This window comes from Triticum dicoccoides, chromosome 2A (assembly GCF_002162155.2).
Source record: "Triticum dicoccoides isolate Atlit2015 ecotype Zavitan chromosome 2A, WEW_v2.0, whole genome shotgun sequence".
NCBI lineage: Eukaryota > Viridiplantae > Streptophyta > Magnoliopsida > Poales > Poaceae > Triticum > Triticum dicoccoides.
In genome coordinates, this window is record NC_041382.1 from 94,125,612 (window position 1) to 94,142,745 (window position 17,134).

The window sequence follows — 17,134 nt, forward strand, 5'->3', positions numbered from 1 at the left end:
CATCCTACGCCTCCCACGGATTTGTAAACCTTAGGTCATCCACTTGAGGGAAATTTGCTACTGTCCTACAAACCTCTGCACTTGGAGGCCCAACAACGTCTACAAGAAGAAGGTTGTGTAGTAGACATCAGTACCACCCATGATCGTGACACAGATCCGGAGTTTCCTCGGATTAGCTGGGTACTATCGTTGTTTTATTGAAGGGTTTTCCAAAATTTCTAAACCCATGACGGAGCTGCTTAAAAAGGATACCAAGTTTAAGTGGACAGAGGACTGTGAGAAGAGTTTTAATGAGCTGAAGATACGACTGACAACCGCACTTGTATTGACTCTTCCAGACATTTATCGCAGTTTTGATGTGTACTGCGATGCTTCCAGACAAGGTATTGGTTGCGTGTTGATGCAAGACAGCAAGGTAGTAGCCTATGCATCGTGACAGCTACGACCTCATGAGGGAAATTATCCTACTCATGATTTGGAATTGGCTGCAGTGGTACATGCATTAAAAATTTGGAGACACTACCTCATTGGAAAAAGGTGCCAAATTTTACGGACCACAAAAGCCTCAAGTACATTTTCACTCAGCCAGATTTAAATCTCCGTCAGCGAAGGTGGTTGGAGTTGGTCAAGGATTATGACCTTGAAATAAATTACCATCCAGGCAAGACCAACGTCATTGCTGATGCGCTCAGTCGAAAGCCCGTCAGCTTAAATGTCATGTTAAAATCATTGCCCACCAAACTCCAAGAGGAGATCGCTCAGCTCAACTTGGTCATCATAGAGGCTGACCTCGCTAATATTTTGGAAGTTACCCCCACACTTGAGATGGAGATCTGAAAGACCCAGCCAACTGACACCAACCTACAAAAACGGGCCAAAGGCCAGATGGCAAAGCAGGCCTCTGACTTTTCCAAGGACAAATTCGGCACCCTCCAATTCCGTGGACGCATTTGTGTGCCAGATCAACCGGACTTGAAGAAGAAAATCCTGTCCGAAGCCCAAGAGTCCGCATATTCCATTCACGCAGGAGGTACGAAAATGTACGAGGACCTTAGACAAATATTCTGGTGGGATGGTATGAAGAAAGACATTGCCTATTTTGTAGCCTGTTGCGACATATGCAACAAGGTGAAAGCAGATCATCAGAAGCCAGCTGGGCTTCTCCAACCACTGCCAGTTTCACAATGGAAATGGGATGACGTTTGCATGGATTTCATCACAGGATTGCCTAGGACTTAGCGAGGCAAGGATGCAATCTGGGTTATAATAGACACCCTGACCAAGGTTGCTCATTTCATTCCTATCAGCACCAGATACAGAGCAGATGAACTTGCACAACTGTATGTATCCAGGATCGTCAGTCTGCATGGAGTACCCTGAACTATCACTTCCAACCGAGGTTCTTTGTTTACCTCCGCTTTTTGGTCCCATCTCCATCGAGCCTTGGGGACAACACTAAAATATAGTACCGCCTATCACCCTCAGACAGATGGACAGACAGAGCGGATAAATCAAATACTCGAGGATATGTTGCGAGCCTGTGTGCTAGCCAAAGGTGCTAAATGGGAAGACTGCTTGTCGTATGCCGAGTTCTCTTATAACAACAGTTTCCGGACCAGTCTAAAGATGTCACCATACGAAGCTTTGTATGGCCGTAAGTGCCGCACTCCTCTAAATTGGTCTCAGACTGGAGATAGCCGTATCTTCGGAACAGATCTCATGCTGGAAGCTGAGAAACAAGTTAGGGAAATCCGAGACAGGCTGCAATTGGCCAAATCTCGACAGAAGAGTTATTATGATGCCAAACATCGGCAGGTAGTTTTGAACCCGGAGAACACGTATACCTCCGAGTCACTCCTATGAAAGGAGTTGAGAGATTTCAGACTCGCGGAAAGCTGGCACCCAGATTCATTGGTCCATTCCCGATTATGTCTCGAGTGGGTACGGTTGCATATCAACTGGAACTACCCCCGGAATTGGCAGACATACACAACGTGTTCCATGTCTCGCAATTGAGATGATGCATATCCCCGCCTGATAAAAGGACTGCAATGGCTGAGATAGAATTGGCAAAAGATTTAACTTATGAAGAAAGACCATTCAAAATTTTGGATCAAATGGAAAGGGTCACTCGCAGTAAAGTCGGAAAATTTTACAAGGTTCAGTGGGAGCATCACACAGAGTCAGAAGCAACTTGGGAGCAGGAAGAATTCCTTAGGGATCAGTATCCAGAGTGGTTTTCCCAAGCAACCGAATCTCGAGGACGAGATTCATTCTAAGTGGGGGAGGTTTGTGACAGCTTGGGTTTTGCCCCTTCTTATTTCCTTGATTTTTCATTCGAATTTTTTTGAAACTTGGGGTTTCTGAATCTTTTCATATGGACTTCAACACTTCGACATCCTTGGCTTTCACCCAAGTGCTTCACTCCCCTCCTAAATCATTATTTCACTTCTGAGCCACCCTAAAAATAATCTTTGGAATATTTTCTTAAAAGAAAAATATTCATTTTCTCTCTAAAACCCTAAGCCTGGTCTGTTTGCTTCAAAGCAACCCCAATTTTTACGGCTCAAAAAAATATGAGATAATTCACAAATATTCTGTGAACCCTAGTGCACCTTCCTGAGAAAAAATATTCCATCACTTTTTGGAATATTTTTGCTACAGAAAATCTTTTCTATTCTGGACAGAAATGGTGGTTTCTACAGCAACTACCATTTTACTTGCTCCATTTGACCTGAAATTTCTTGTGCATCTTTACCTTAGTAACTTATCACTAGCCTCCAAAGCACAGCTTCAAACTCCAAGCCGTTTGACCACAGTAACATCACAAAGTTACTGACCGGAAACTTACTTGGTGTGTGAAAACTTCTCTACTGCACCTGGATCCAAACCAAATCGTGGTAACACTCAAAACTACCACGAACCACACGCCAGATATTGAGTTTATGCTTAGATCGACCTGATGTCATAGTTCACGCGGTGACCGTGTTCGTCCAAGCGTGCTGGCATGCAGCTGACGCGCTCTGCGACGCGCCCGAGCCTCTGTTGCTCGCGTGCTCGCTTCCCCGCCAGCCCAACCATGCCAAACCTCACCACCATCATCGTCTCAATACTCTTAACTCCTCCCTGGCGCTCGCCGACGCTGGAGCTTGCCGCAGCGAGCACGGGCAAGGTCCGGCCAGCCCAACAGTGCGGAGTGCACTGTGCTCGTCGCCACCCTCGTGATCCTGTGCTCGTCTCCGCCCGCCCACAGTGGCCGCGTGACCTCCGTCGCCTTCTCCCCCTCTCACTGACGCCGCTCATCGCCGGGCGCCGTGGACAGGTGTCCACCAGCGGAGCCCGAAGCACCCTCGCCGCTTGCCTATATATAGAGCCCTCCCCAGCCTCCTCGAGCACCAGCCAACACTCACACACACCCCATAATCGAGTAGGAAGCCGGAGCCCGGCCAGGCAGGCCTCGGGCCGCCGTCCCCGAGCTTGAGCTCGCTGGCGATCCCCTCTGGTCGCCGTGGTAGCTCCACCCCCTCCCAGGCCTGGGCGACCCCTCCAGGGACTCCGCCTCTCTCCGGTGAAGCCGTCTCGCCCGCTTGGAGCCCCTGGAGTGGCCTCTACTCATCGTCTTCCTCAACTCTAGCGACCTCCACGTTCTGCCTCCGCTTGCGAGGTTGATTCTGACACCGTCGGACTGCCCTAGCTACGCTACGGGTACGGGCAGGTGCGCCTCAACCCCCTCTTGCCATCCCTCCCTCTCGTTTGGGCCAAGGAGCCCTCGTCGCCGGTGAGAGCTCCGGCGAAGCCGCGGCCCCCTCTGTTTCCCTCTCCCTTTTCCCCCACCTGACTAGCGGGGCTCGCTAGTCAGCCACTCAGTACGCGCGCGAAGCGGTACAAGTGGTGGCGCCCCTGGGCTTTACGCCTTCGACGTCACCCCCAGTCTATTTCAAATTCATTTGAATTTACAGAACACTTCAAACAGTCATAACTCTTCAACCATAAGTCCAAATGAATTGATTCTTTTTGCATTGTGTCCTTTGATAAGAAATCTAGCAGCTCACCAAAGATGAGATTTTTCTGAGCTGTCTAGAATTTCTGGTGATTTTCAGAAGTGTTCTTGATATTTTCATTTTGTGTTTAAAACTATTTTCAGAAGGTGAAGCTTGTCTTGAGGATCACCAGGAGGCTTGTGAACCTCATCTGCACTAAGGCAAGCCACAGCAACATTTTCATGGTGCCATTTCAATATTTGTGATTTTCTTACTTGAATGAAAGGATTAATCCATGCATTTAAATGATTATGGAGTTATTTATATTCTGTTAAATATTGGTTAGTTGTTATGCTTGAGTTACATAATGGTTGAAACTAGTTTATTGGATAAAGCAAGTTAGGATTTATTTGAGGTGATGTTAGAAATAATTTTGTTATGTATGTTAGCAATTATTTAAAGCTATGTTTTTGCCCTCTTAGATTGATAAAAAGTTGTTAGAAAATGTTCTGTTAAATGCTTGTTTAATCATATTGTTTGTCTTACAGAATGTTTGAACCCAACTTAGTGATAAAGAGAGTAAGAGTTGTTGATAATGAAATCTTTTTGACAAGCATATGAGAAATTTATCAAAGTTACTTTCTTGCGTAAGAAGTTAATAAAACTTGTCGCAAAATATTTTGGTTAAGTTGTGAGTCATTTGAGCAAGTAGAGTAAATTGAGTTGTTGACGATATGCTTGGTTTGTATAAGGATGACATCGGTCATTTTTATCATTATATGATGCATGTGTTATTTTGCATTTCATGGCATGCTATGATACCGATCATTTTTAAAAAAAGTTAAACCTGAATATAACTCAACTTGAATATACCGTTGACTGGGTCATGGTGTCGCTGAATCGAGTTTCTTTCCAGTGCAACCACATTTGCCTTTGTGGGAAGGCCTTGTTTCGGTCCATTGACACGGCCTCTGGTCGGTGCCTCCATCTAGGGAAGGTTATGTCGTGCTTGCCCTGGCCCGGTGAGCAGACATAATCTTGTGTGCTCGTTGATGAGATTATGGTACCGAGTCCCCGAGTGGAAGTGTCCCCGAGTGGGAGTGTTTTGACCACGACGGTGGTCGGGGTGTCTTTGGTAGACACGAGGCCACCCAGGACCAGCCCGTTAGCGGATTTGGGTCGGAGTGGCCGGGAGAGTGCTGTGGCAATGGAGGGGTTTTGTTGGAATGTCATTGGTCCACCCGAATGGGAGTGCGAGGCCATGGGTTCCGTGGTGTGGGTACAGTGTGCTACCTCTGCAGAGTGTGTAATCTATCGATAGCCGAGTCCATGGTTACGGACACCTCGTAGTAGGTCCCACCATGAGTCAACGTTTAATAAAAATTGCACACTAAGCGATGAACTTTGCATTGTTGATGGATGGCAGAAAGGCCATCGAGGCATTTGGGACCAAATGATGGTTCTGGTTGTGATCGTCGTAAGGATCACGAGTTGTTCTTGAGAAAGACCACTTTGGTGGTGTATTCTGACCACTGTGGTTGTGTATTCTGGCCACTTTGGTGGTGTGTTTGTGATCCAGAGATGATCACGGTTGGTAAGCTGTCCCGAGGGACGTTCGAGCATGATCACAGCATGTTGGCATGTAGTGTTGCATTTTTAATAATTGGTTAAATATCATGATATTGTTTGTCATTATGACGATGCCTGTTGTGAGCTTGCAAGTACATTCAATGTACTGACCTGGCGTGTCATGCCAGATTTCAGGAAAGTATCATTGGAGGAGAGCGTTGTCCGAGTCTAGATCGTGTCCACATCGGTGTCCCTGTGATATGGAGCTTCCACCACGACGTTATTCCGCTGCCACGTAGTTGTTCGGATCGAGGCCCATTTATGTTCACTAAATAATGTACATATTGTTTAGCCACACCGAGTGTGCCGCTTGGCCTCGACAGCTGTTGTAATGTAACTCTGTTCCGCTAGCATCAATAAAGCGGTTGTTATTCTGTACCAAGATGTTGTGCGTTGCCAGAAGACATGGTCTCTGGGCTGGCAATGTATGGTAAACCGGTCGCTCTAAGCCGGGGTGCCCCATCGTACCTACACAAACAAATAAGAACCTCGCAACCAACGTGATAAAGGGGTTGTCAATCCCTTCACGGCCACTTGCAAGAGTGAGATCTGATAGAGATGATAATAATAAGATAAGTATTTTTGGTATTTTGTTGATCTAGATTGAAAGTAAAGATTGCAAAATAAAATAGATTAGAAACTTGTATGATGGAAAATAGACACGGGGGCCATAGGTTTCACTAGTGGCTTCTCTCAAGATAGCATAAGTATTACGGTGGGTGAACAAATTACTGTCGAGCAATTGATAGAAAAGCGAATAATTATGAGAATATTTAGGTATGATCATGTATATAGGCATCACGTCCGTGACCAGTAGACCGACTCCTGCCTGCATCTACTACTATTACTCCACACATCGACCGCTATCCAGCATGCATCTAGAGTATTAAGTTCATAAGAACAGAGTAACGCCTTAAGCAAGGTGACATGATGTAGAGGGATAAACTCATGCAATATGATGTAAAACCCATCTTTTTATCCTCGATGGCAACAATACAATACATGTCGTTTCCCTTACTGTCACTGGAATCGAGCACCGCAAAATTGAACCCAAAGCTAAGCACTTCTCCCATTGCAAGAAAGATCAATCTAGTAGGCCAAACCAAACTGATAATTCGAAGAGACTTGCAAAGATAAACCAATCATACATAAAAGAATTCAGAGAAGATTCAAATATTGTTCATAGATAATCTGGATCATAAACCCACTGTCGGTGTCAAAACCGGCGGATCTCGGGTAGGGGGTCCCGAACTGTGCGTCTAAGGCGGATGGTAACAAGAGGCAGGGGACACGATGTTTACCCAAGTTCGGGCCCTCTCGATGGAGGTAATACCCTACGTCCTGCTTGATTGATCTTGATGATATGAGTATTACAAGAGTTGATCTACCACGAGATCATAGAGGCTAAACCCTAGAAGCTAGCCTATGGTATGATTGTATGTTGTCCTACGGACTAAACGCTCTGGTTTATAGAGACACCGGAGGGGGATAGGGTTACACAGAGTCAGTTACAAGGGAGGAGATCTACATATCCGTATTGCCAAGCTTGCCTTCCATGCCAAGGAGAGTCCCATCCGGACACGGGACGAAGTCTTCAATCTTGTATCTTCATAGTCCAACAGTCCGGCCAAAGGATATAGTCTGGCTGTCCGGAGACCCCCTAATCCAGGACTCCCTCAGTAGCCCCTGAACCAGGCTTCAATGACGATGAGTCCGGCGCGCAATTTTGTCTTCGGCATTGCAAGGCGGGTTCTTCCTCTGAATACTCCATAGAAGATTTTGAACACAAGGATAGTGTCCGGCTCTGCAAAACACCACATACCACCGTAGAGAGAATAATATTTCCACAAATCTAATCTGCTGACACATTTGACAGCATGACATCATACCACGGCCCGGTCATTATTCGAACCGTTTTTCTCAACCAGCTACTGCACATATCGCGAGGTGGTTTCCTTGACACGTCTTGTCGAAGCAGAGATCGTGTCCCCTTATCACGGGATTCTCATCAATACGGATGCGGGTAACCCAACCGTGCCATCAATTACGGTGCTTGGGGAATGAGAGGTTTTACCAGGTGAGTGGGGAGGCGCATCGCCTCTTCCGCCCTTATAAAGGGACAAGGATTCACTCTTTTCACCCACGCCTTCTTCCCGATTCATTCCCTTCTGCTCAGGCTCCAGCGCCCAAGCGTTCACCTTCTCTGCCCACAAAAGGTCTTCCAAATATGTCTGAATCCCGAGCAGGAGGCAAATGGATGGCCTCTACCGTCTGAGAGAAGGATATCAAAAAGCTTCGGGAGGCCGGGTATCTAGCCAAGAAAATCATCCATCGTCTCCCGGCGGCGGGAGAGATTGCCCCACTCCGGAACCCCACGAGAGGGTTGTATTCCTCCCTCACTTTGTCCGTGGGATAGGGTTTCCCCTCCACCCGTTCGTTCGTGGCATCATGTATTATTATGGGATCGATCTTCATGATCTGTCCCCTAATTCCTTCCTCAACATCTCGGCATTCATTGTAGTGTGTGAGGCTTTTCTCCGCATTTCGCCACACTTCGGTTTATAGCTGAAGGTTTTTAACGTGAAGCCCAAGGAGGTGGGCGACGAGCACACCGAGTGTGGGGGCGCTATGGTGAGCAAGATGCCCAACGTCATATGGCCAACGGGAACCTTTAGTGATTCTGTCAAGTAGTGGCAACAGTAGTGGTTTTACATCACTGAGCAGTGCAGCAAGGAATGGGCCGCCTCTCTCGAGTTTCGATCCGGCGCCCCTCTGCGGCTTACATCCTGGGTTAAGAAAGGCCTAGACTAGTCCTCATCCGACGAATTGTCGGTGCTCCGGACGTGCATTAAAGATATGGGAGATAAGAATGTTGAACTTGTCAACGTAGTCCAGGTGATGTTAGTCCGCCGGGTACTGCCTTGTCAACACCGGACTTGCAATCTATGGGAATTCGATCCGACCAGGCATCAAACCTTGCGAGGGTTCTTCGACTCCTCGCACCAGGACATTTGGAAGGTGCTTTTCAAGTCAAGCAAATCATGGCCAGACTCCGCCGAGGACCGCGGGTACCAACTGTCCCATCCTGCAAGTTCGGTGAGTTTATCCAACTTTTCTATCCGCGTGACCCAAAGGAAGCGCTTAATGCGTGCTATTCAACTCTCCCAGGGCTGGACGAAGAAGGCGGAGTGGATCCATTGTTCGGCCCCGCTGCCCGAAGACCCAGCCATCCCACTTCTAACGAAGATGCTGGTCTCGGCACCTTACAAGGTGACGAAGAAGACGGCCGAGAAGGAGGCCAAAAAGACCCGGGGCGGCCTTCGTCGCCGCGGCACTTAGGACACGGTATCCAAAGGTTCTGATGCCCATTCTGCCTCTGAGGAGGACGAAGAGGAGGAGGAAGATGAATCCCCTGTTGGGGGGAGAAGGAAGAGGACGGCCTCCACACCCTTGGAGGCCGAACTACCCCAAAGGGGAAAGGCTCCTCTTCCGGAGGAGTCCACTGCCGCCGCCGACAGCGGCCCGACATGGGATCCCAGGGCCCAGCCCCTGGTGAACTCGTTAGTATATAAAATCCAAGTACGTTTAAGCGTCTGAACTCATCGTGGCTTAGTATTTTAACCTGAGCGTATATTTTTTGTAGTCCGGCGTGGTCCCGTACCAAACAATCCTCATCAGAGGACCTGCTGAGCTCAAATGCTATGGAGAGCGGGATGCCCCCAAAGGCCCCTTCCTCCAAACAGGTGCATAACACCGAGGCTTCGTCCCAGGAGGACCCCGGCCAAGGAGGAAAGGAAGAAACCGTGAAGGGGGCGCCTGGAGGTCAAACCGCAGGGGCCGGACACGTGGGTGAAAAGATTCCCATTGGTTCTGACAGCGGGGGCGATCCTGAGTTCGGCTCCCCACCGAATGCGATTCCAGAGACCTATACGGCCCCAGAATCAAGAAGGCAGCCTCCTTCGGCTGGGGGGACGTGCCTGTTCTGCCGACGACCTCTGTCCATCAGAAGTGTCGGATGCTTTGTTGGTGGCGTTGCAAGATGCCTCCATCGTTGATGAACATCGTGCCCTTATGGGTGCGGTGATTAAGAAGATTCAGTCAACTGAGAATGGACTAAATGAAGCCTGTATCAGCCTTATAAGAGGCTTTGAGGTATGTTCTATAAGTTGTCGAAGAGTGCCATAGTATAGATAGTAGCCCCTGATACACTGTTCGGTGAAAGGAAGAACCGGACAGGGGATCGAATGGATGATCGCAGGAAGACTCATTAAATGACATTGATTTCTCTTCTGTTTCAAGTAGGTACCTGTAGCGGCTGCTACCTCTCGTACTGCGGAGATCTCCGGACTGAATCAAAGACTGGAGCGGGCCATAGAAGAACTTGGCCGATTGAAAATGCAGTTGAGGGATAAACAAGGTATGCACAAGCGTTGCACAAATTTATTGTGAAATAAATGTTCAATATGAAATAAGCCACATAATTTGTGCTAGGGGTTATGACCAAAGTCGAGGCCCTCAAAAGGGCCGTTGCCGAGGCCGAGAAAAAGGCGGCCACAGAGCGGACTCTTCGTGAGAAACACGAGGCCAGAGTTATTAAAGCTGAGAAGGAGCTGCAAGAGGCCGTGAGTAAATGCGAGACCTTGGAGCAGAGTTTAACGGAGAAAGAGTCTGAACTCACCAAGGCGTGTCAAGCCACGAGCGATGCCCGGGGGGAACCCAAAGCGCCATGCAGGGGATCCAAGAGGCGAGAAAGATCGCGGCGGGTAAGGATTTTCCCATGTAAAGCAAGTACTTGAAGGGAAAACTATGTTTCTGATTTTGAATCCGGATTTCTCAGGTGTATTTGTCGAGCTACCTTGCAGCATATCAGATGCCGCCCAATTCTACCGAGCCGAAGAAAGGAACACCGCAGATAAGCTCTTCTGGTCGCAGTATTTGGCGCCGAATTATCCGGTGCCTTTTGCCGATCAACTAAAACAGCTGATCGAACTGCATAAGGCGACAGAACTAGCCATGAAAGATATGGTTATCTGGCTATGGCCTGCCGAGCCGATTCCAAGCAGCTACTTCGGGCTCGTGAGGCGGCTTGTAAGCGCTTGCCCTCGACTTGACGTCATCAAGCGGTCGGTCTGTATAGAAGGACGTGAATGGCCTTTGCCCTCACAAAAGTGCACTAGGGGAAGATGGATGCCGAAAAGCTGATGACCGGAGGACCGCCAGAGGGGAAGGAGCACCGCAAGCCCGAATTATATTATGAGAGTGTCCTGAAAGGATCCTACCTTGCAGCGGAGCTATGTACCAAGGACATTATATTTCCATGAATGCCAATCATTTTGTCCTTTGTAATGTTTGAACAAGGTCGTTTATTTGTCGCCTGTTATATAAAAGTTTACCTTCCTGTGCGGCCATTTTTATATTAAACCTGAGAGTTGGCCAGTCGTCGGCTTCTGCCCCCACGTAACAAGTACGGGGGTGTTCGGGATAAACCTGAGCACTCTTTATCCCAGTTTTGGGTCCTTCAAAGGAGGTGCTCAGCACAACGGACCAGGCAATCGGACTATAGGGCTTTATCACTCTCACTTAGCCATAGGAGCTTTAGTATGGTCGGCGCAGCCCCTTGTGTTTGGAAGACCGTACTAGGGGCTCTATAAGCGTCTGATCGGAGAAAAAACCGACCCATCGCACGCTGCATTGGTTATGGCATTATGCGGGAGAAATCCTTAAAGATTTTGTAACCGCTCGAATAGCTGACCAGCTCTCACCGTATCATGACAGTCAGTTTTCGGCTTTATCTACTGAGGTGCTCATCCGGAAGAACCGGGACACAATCGCAGTAGTTCTCCCAGTGCTACCTTAGCCGATATAGCGGAACGTAAGGTACCAAAACATGGGAGCCGGGCAAACCCAACTATTGACCCAAGACATGATTTTGAGCTGATGCATATAATGCTATAGGTTCGGAGTGCCAAACTTCCATGAAGGTGTTCAGACTTTTATTGTTGTGTTACGGGAAAAACGAAGCCCCTGGCATATTTAAGGCATATCGCTGTGTAGGGATGCCACTTGACAAAATGATCAGCAGGTAAACGTCATATAAATCCACATATTGTATTTGAATAATACGTCTATGCATATGGGTACAAGTAATGTGATAAAAAGGGGTTGTGATAGCCGAACCTGCTATGACCAGGGGGAAGAGGTTGAGTGCGGATACGTAATATAGCCGGACGGTCACTGCGGGGAATGTCTAAGGATTCCCTAACACATTCAAGCTGCCTCCGTGTAGTCCGTCCTGGTCGGTGCAAAGGTGAACCTGCGAAGGAAATATAAGAAATGTTTACGTGCCGGAGGGCGGTTGAACCGCTGAGTTCGGCCTGTCGTGGCCTTCGCCGGAGTGTTTAGTTGAGCTCTGGACGAGCTGGGGTATCCTTCCGCGAAGTAGTTCAGAGCCCCTTGATGGTGTCCGGGAGCCTGGACGTTGACTCAAGGTTCGGCTGCAAGGTGCTGCTCGTTGTTTCTGTTGCTAAGGTAGTGGTGTATTTGTTGGTGCCGAAGGAAGGTTCGGCCTTGCCATGAACCGTGATGACGCCGCATGGACCGGGCATCTTGAGCTTACGGTAGGCATAATGTGGCACCGTGTTGAATCGAGCGAACGTGGTTCGCCCGAGCAGTGCTTGATAATCACTGCGGAAAGGGGCGATTTCGAAGATTAACTCTTTGATACGGTAATTTTCTGGTGATCCGAAGATTACCTCAAGGGCAATGGAGCCTGTGCAGCTAACCTCCATACTTGGTATGATGCCTCTAAAAGTGGCTTTAGTGGGTTTGGTCGCCGAATGATCGATGCCCATCTTGCGCACTGTGTCTTGGTAAAGCAGATTTAAACTGCTACCTCCGTCCATAAGGACTCGGGTGAGGTGGAACCCATCTACTATTGGGTCGAGGATTAGTGCGGCTCGATTGCCCTAATTGGCGTTAACCGGACGACCCGTGCGGTTGAAGGTGACCGGCCCTAGTTTATATTGTGGGACGGCTAGTTCCAGAGTCGCCATCCCTAAGGGTGCATATCTGGTCCGAGTTGGCAATTTGGGTGGTATTTACCACATTCACCGATTGAATATGGGGAAATTTCTTTTGTCCTCTTGTGTTCGGTGATCTGGGCTCTTCGTCGCTATCGTTGCTTTGAGACCCCTCTTCGTCTTTGGCGCCTGCCTTGCCGGCTTGTTTGAAGACCCAGCATTCTCTGTTGGTATGGGTGGCTGGCGTTTCTGGGGTGCCATGAATTTGGCACTGGCGATCAAGTATGCGGTCCAGACTGGATGGACCCGGATTTTTATTTTTGGGTGGCCCTTTCCGCTGACCGGACTTTGAGCCCCTGAACTCGGCATTAACTGTCGTATTTTCACTGTTTTCATCATATTTGCGGCGCTTGTGTTTGTTGCATCGTGGTTTGCCGTTGCTATCCCTGGCTTCTGATATGCCAGGTTTGCTTGTTGTATTGGTACTATGAGCCAACCAGCTATCTTCGCCCGCGCAAAAGCGGGTCATAAGTGTCATGAGGGCTGCCATGGATTTTGGCTTCTCTTGGCCGAGGTGCCGGGCAAGCCATTCGTCATGGATATTATGCTTAAATGCCACTAAGGCTTCTGCATCCAGACAGTCGACAATTTGGTTCTTCTTGGTTAGGAACCAGGTCCAGAATTTCCTGGTCGATTCCCCTGGTTGCTGAGTTATATGACTTAAATTGTCAGTGTCCGGCGGTCGCACATAAGTGCCCTGGAAATTACTAGGAATGCCTCTGCCAGGTTCTCCCAACTTCTAATGGAGTTTGCTGGCAAGCTATTGAGCCAATGCCGAGCCGACATTTTGAGTTTTAGCGGGAGATACTTGATGGCATGTAGGTCATCCCCGCGGGCCATGTGAATATGGAGGAAGAAGTCTTCTATCCATACCCCGGGGTCTGTAGTACCATCGTATGATTCAATGTTTACGGGTTTAAACCCTTCTGGAAATTCGTGATCCATTACTTCATCAATGAAGCATAAGGGGTGTGTGGCGCCTCTGTGTCGGGCTATATCACGACGCGGTTCATACGAGTCTTGTCTGCCGTGTTCGGCTCGGCCGGATTTGCTTTTAGTGTATCCGGCGTGACGATCATCGTCGCGTGTTGGTGCGTGCCCCTGTGATCCGTAGATTGATCTTGCATGTTTTGCCTTGTTTTCCAATACGTCTCGCAAGTCCCGCGTGTTTCCCCGGGCCTTGGCAATTTTGTTTGATAGGCGGCGGGGTGCGGGCTGGACTTCGGGCTGAAATGCCTTTCTGTCTCGGCCACGAGGTGGCCTGTCAGCCGCATCATACGCTGGTGATGTAGGTTTCAATGCTTCCTCCTCGAGGTGAGGTAGCAACCTGCACTTTGGGTAACTCTTGGAGGGGCGCTCGAGTTTGTATTCCTTGGCCGCAAGGACTTCGGTCCATCTGTCTGCTAACAAATCTTGATCAGCTTGAAGCTGTTGTTGCTTTTTCTTCAAGCTATTTGTTGTGTCCATAAGCCGGCGCTTGAAGCGCTCCTGCTCGACGGGATCCTCAGGCACGATAAATTCTTCGTCGCCGAGGCTCACCTCGTCTTCGGAGAGAGGCATGTAATTGTCCTCCTCCGATTCTCCATCTGCTGCCCGCTCTGGAGGGCTAGCTTGTTCACCCTCCCGCTCTAAATCATGCTGGAGGGGATTGTTGTCGTCTTTGGCACTCTCCGGAGTGTTACTGTCTCTTGTGCCGGTATCACTACTTTTTCTATGGCCGGACTTAGAGCGGCGCCACTGACGTCAACGCTTGGGTTGCTTCTTGGAGGGGTCATCCTCCGTTGTCTCGTCGCCATTGCCTTCTTTGGGGGTGTCCACCATGTATATATCATATGATGAGGTGACGGTCCAGCGCCCTGTGGGTGGTGGTTCCTATTCGTCTCCTGCATCATCGTCCATACCGTCGATGTCTTCGGAGTCGAAGTCGAGCATGTCGGTTAAATCGTCGATAGTGGCTACTAAGTGGGTGGTGGGTGGGGAGCGAATTTCTTCGTTGTCCGCATCCCATTCTAGCCGGACATACTTCGGCCAAGGTTCTCCCGACAAGGAGAGAGATCTTAATGAATTTAGCACGTCGCCGAAAGGTGAGTGCTGAAAGATATCCGTGGAGGTGAACTCCATGATCGACGCCCAATCGGATTCGATAGGCACGGACACAGGCGGCTCGGAGTCCGTGGCCGGAGACGAATCCAGTGGTTCGGCAACACGGCTCTCGTAAGGGGTGAAGTCAGTATCCGGCTCTATCGCCACTGAGAGTGCGGCCTCCATGGCGGGGTCTATCCATCTGTCCTCCGATGGCGCAATTTGCTCCGGATTGAAAGCCGGAGTAGTTGCAGGTGTGATCTCCTGAACACTGTCCGACGGCAGAGCTAAATCATGTTCATCGTGATCGTGCAGCGCACCTGACATGGGATCGAATCCATCGAAGATCAAGTCTCCGCGGATGTCGGCAGTGTAGTTTAAGTTTCCGAACCTGACCTGATGGCCAGGGGCGTAGCTCTCGATCTGCTCCAGATGGCCAAGCGAGTTGGCCCGCAGTGCGAAGCCGCCGAATACGAAGATCTGTCCGAGAAGGAAAACCTCACCCAAGACCGCATCGTTACCGATGATCGAAGGAGCCATCAAGCCTTACGGTGATGGCACAGTGGAACTCTCAATGAAAGCACCAATGTCGGTGTCAAAACCGACGGATCTCGGGTAGGGGTTCCCGAACTGTGTGTCTAAGCCGGATGGTAACGGGAGGCAGGGGACACGATGTTTACCCAGGTTCGGGCCCTCTCGATGGAGGTAATACCCTATGTCCTGCTTGATTGATCTTGGTGATATGAGTATTACAAGAGTTGATCTATCATGAGATCGTAGAGGCTAAACCCTAGAAGCTAGCCTATGGTATGATTGTATGTTGTCCTACGGACTAAACCCTCCGGTTTATATAGACACCGGAGGGGGCTAGTGTTACATAGTGTCGGTTAGAAGGGAGGAGATCTACATATCCGTATTGCCAAGCTTGCCTTCCACGCCAAGGAGAGTCCCATCCAGACACGGGACGAAGTCTTCAATCTTGTATCTTCATAGTCCAACAGTCCGACCAAAGAATATAGTCCGGCTGTCCGGAGACCCCCTAATCCAGGACTCCCTCACCCACAATTCATCGGATCTCGACAAACACACCGCAAAAGAAGATTACATCGAATATATCTCCAAGAGAATCAAGGAGAACTTTGTATTGAGATCCAAAGAGAGAGAAGAAGCCATCTAGCTACTAGCTATGAACCCGAAGGTCTGAGGTAAACTACTCACACATCATCGGAGGGGCCATGGAGTTGATGTAGAGGCCCTCCGTGATCGATGCCCCCTCCGACGAAGCTCCGGAAAAGGCCCCAACATGGGATCTCTTGGGTACAGAAGGTTGCGGCGATGGAAATAGGGTTTCGTGGTGCTCCTGGATGTTTGCGGGGTATATGAATATATATAGGAGGAAGAAGTAGGTCGATGGAGCAACGAGGGGCCCACGAGGGTGGAGGGTGCGCCCCGAGGGGTAGGCACGCCCCCTGCCTTGTGGCCGCCTCGTTGATTGCTTGACGTCCACTCCAAGTCCTCTGGATCACGTTTGTTCCAAAAATCACGTTCCCGAAGGTTTCATTCCGTTTGGTCTCTGTTTGATATTCCTTTTCTACGAAACACTGAAATAAAAAAAACAATTTGGGCTGGGACTCCGGTTAATAGGTTAGTCTCAAAAATAATATAAAAGTGTAAAATAAAGCCCGTTATCATCCAAAACAGATAATATACTAGCATGGAACAATCAAAAATTATAGATACGTTGGAGACGTATCAGCGCACGCTCAGCATGAGTCGGAGACGACGAGGCTGGAGTCGTACCAGTTGCACGTGTCCCTGAAGCGCAAGGACGACAAGGTTCGCGCGCTATCCGACGAGGTGGCCCGCCTCTGCACCGACGCCGAGGAGGCGTTCGCCACATTCTGGGGTAAGGAGGCCAGGTTCACAGCATGGATGAAGTCGTCGGAGGTAGAGCTCGCCACGTCTCGGTGCGAGAACGCGCGGCTCCTCGAGTCGCAGCGGTCCGGGCAGCACGAGGTGGCCAAGCTGCGGGACATCCTGAAGCAGGCCGTCAAGGACACCAAGTTCGTCAAGGAGGCGTCGGAGGAGGCGAGGAGAGAGAACACCATGCTCAAGGAGATGGTCGGGAGCAAGGACACCGCCGTCAAGTGCAACAAGGAGGAGCTGGAGTGCCTCCGGGTGAGCGAGGCCGCGGCGCGCGACAACGTCAAGGAGCTGCAGAGTCTGCTGGTGGCCACATCGGTGAGCCCCACCCCCACACCGTCCGCGGTGGCAGGAGCGGGAAGGTCGTTTGACCTGGAGGACCTGTCGTCGCTGTCGCCGCGGGCGCCGACGGACGGGATCGACGAGATCGCAGTGGAGTAG

The 17,134-nt window shown here is 49.6% G+C and overlaps 1 protein-coding gene across 1 annotated transcript in view; it reads left to right on the forward strand.

Moving 5' to 3' along the window:
- LOC119357696 overlaps positions 1–17,134 on the forward strand; it is a 183,166-nt gene extending 166,032 nt beyond the window's left edge. Inside the window, exon 4 of the mRNA XM_037624558.1 lies at positions 16,527–17,134. Within this exon, the coding sequence (XP_037480455.1) occupies positions 16,527–17,134 (608 nt within the window). The remainder of the gene's footprint in view (positions 1–16,526) is intronic.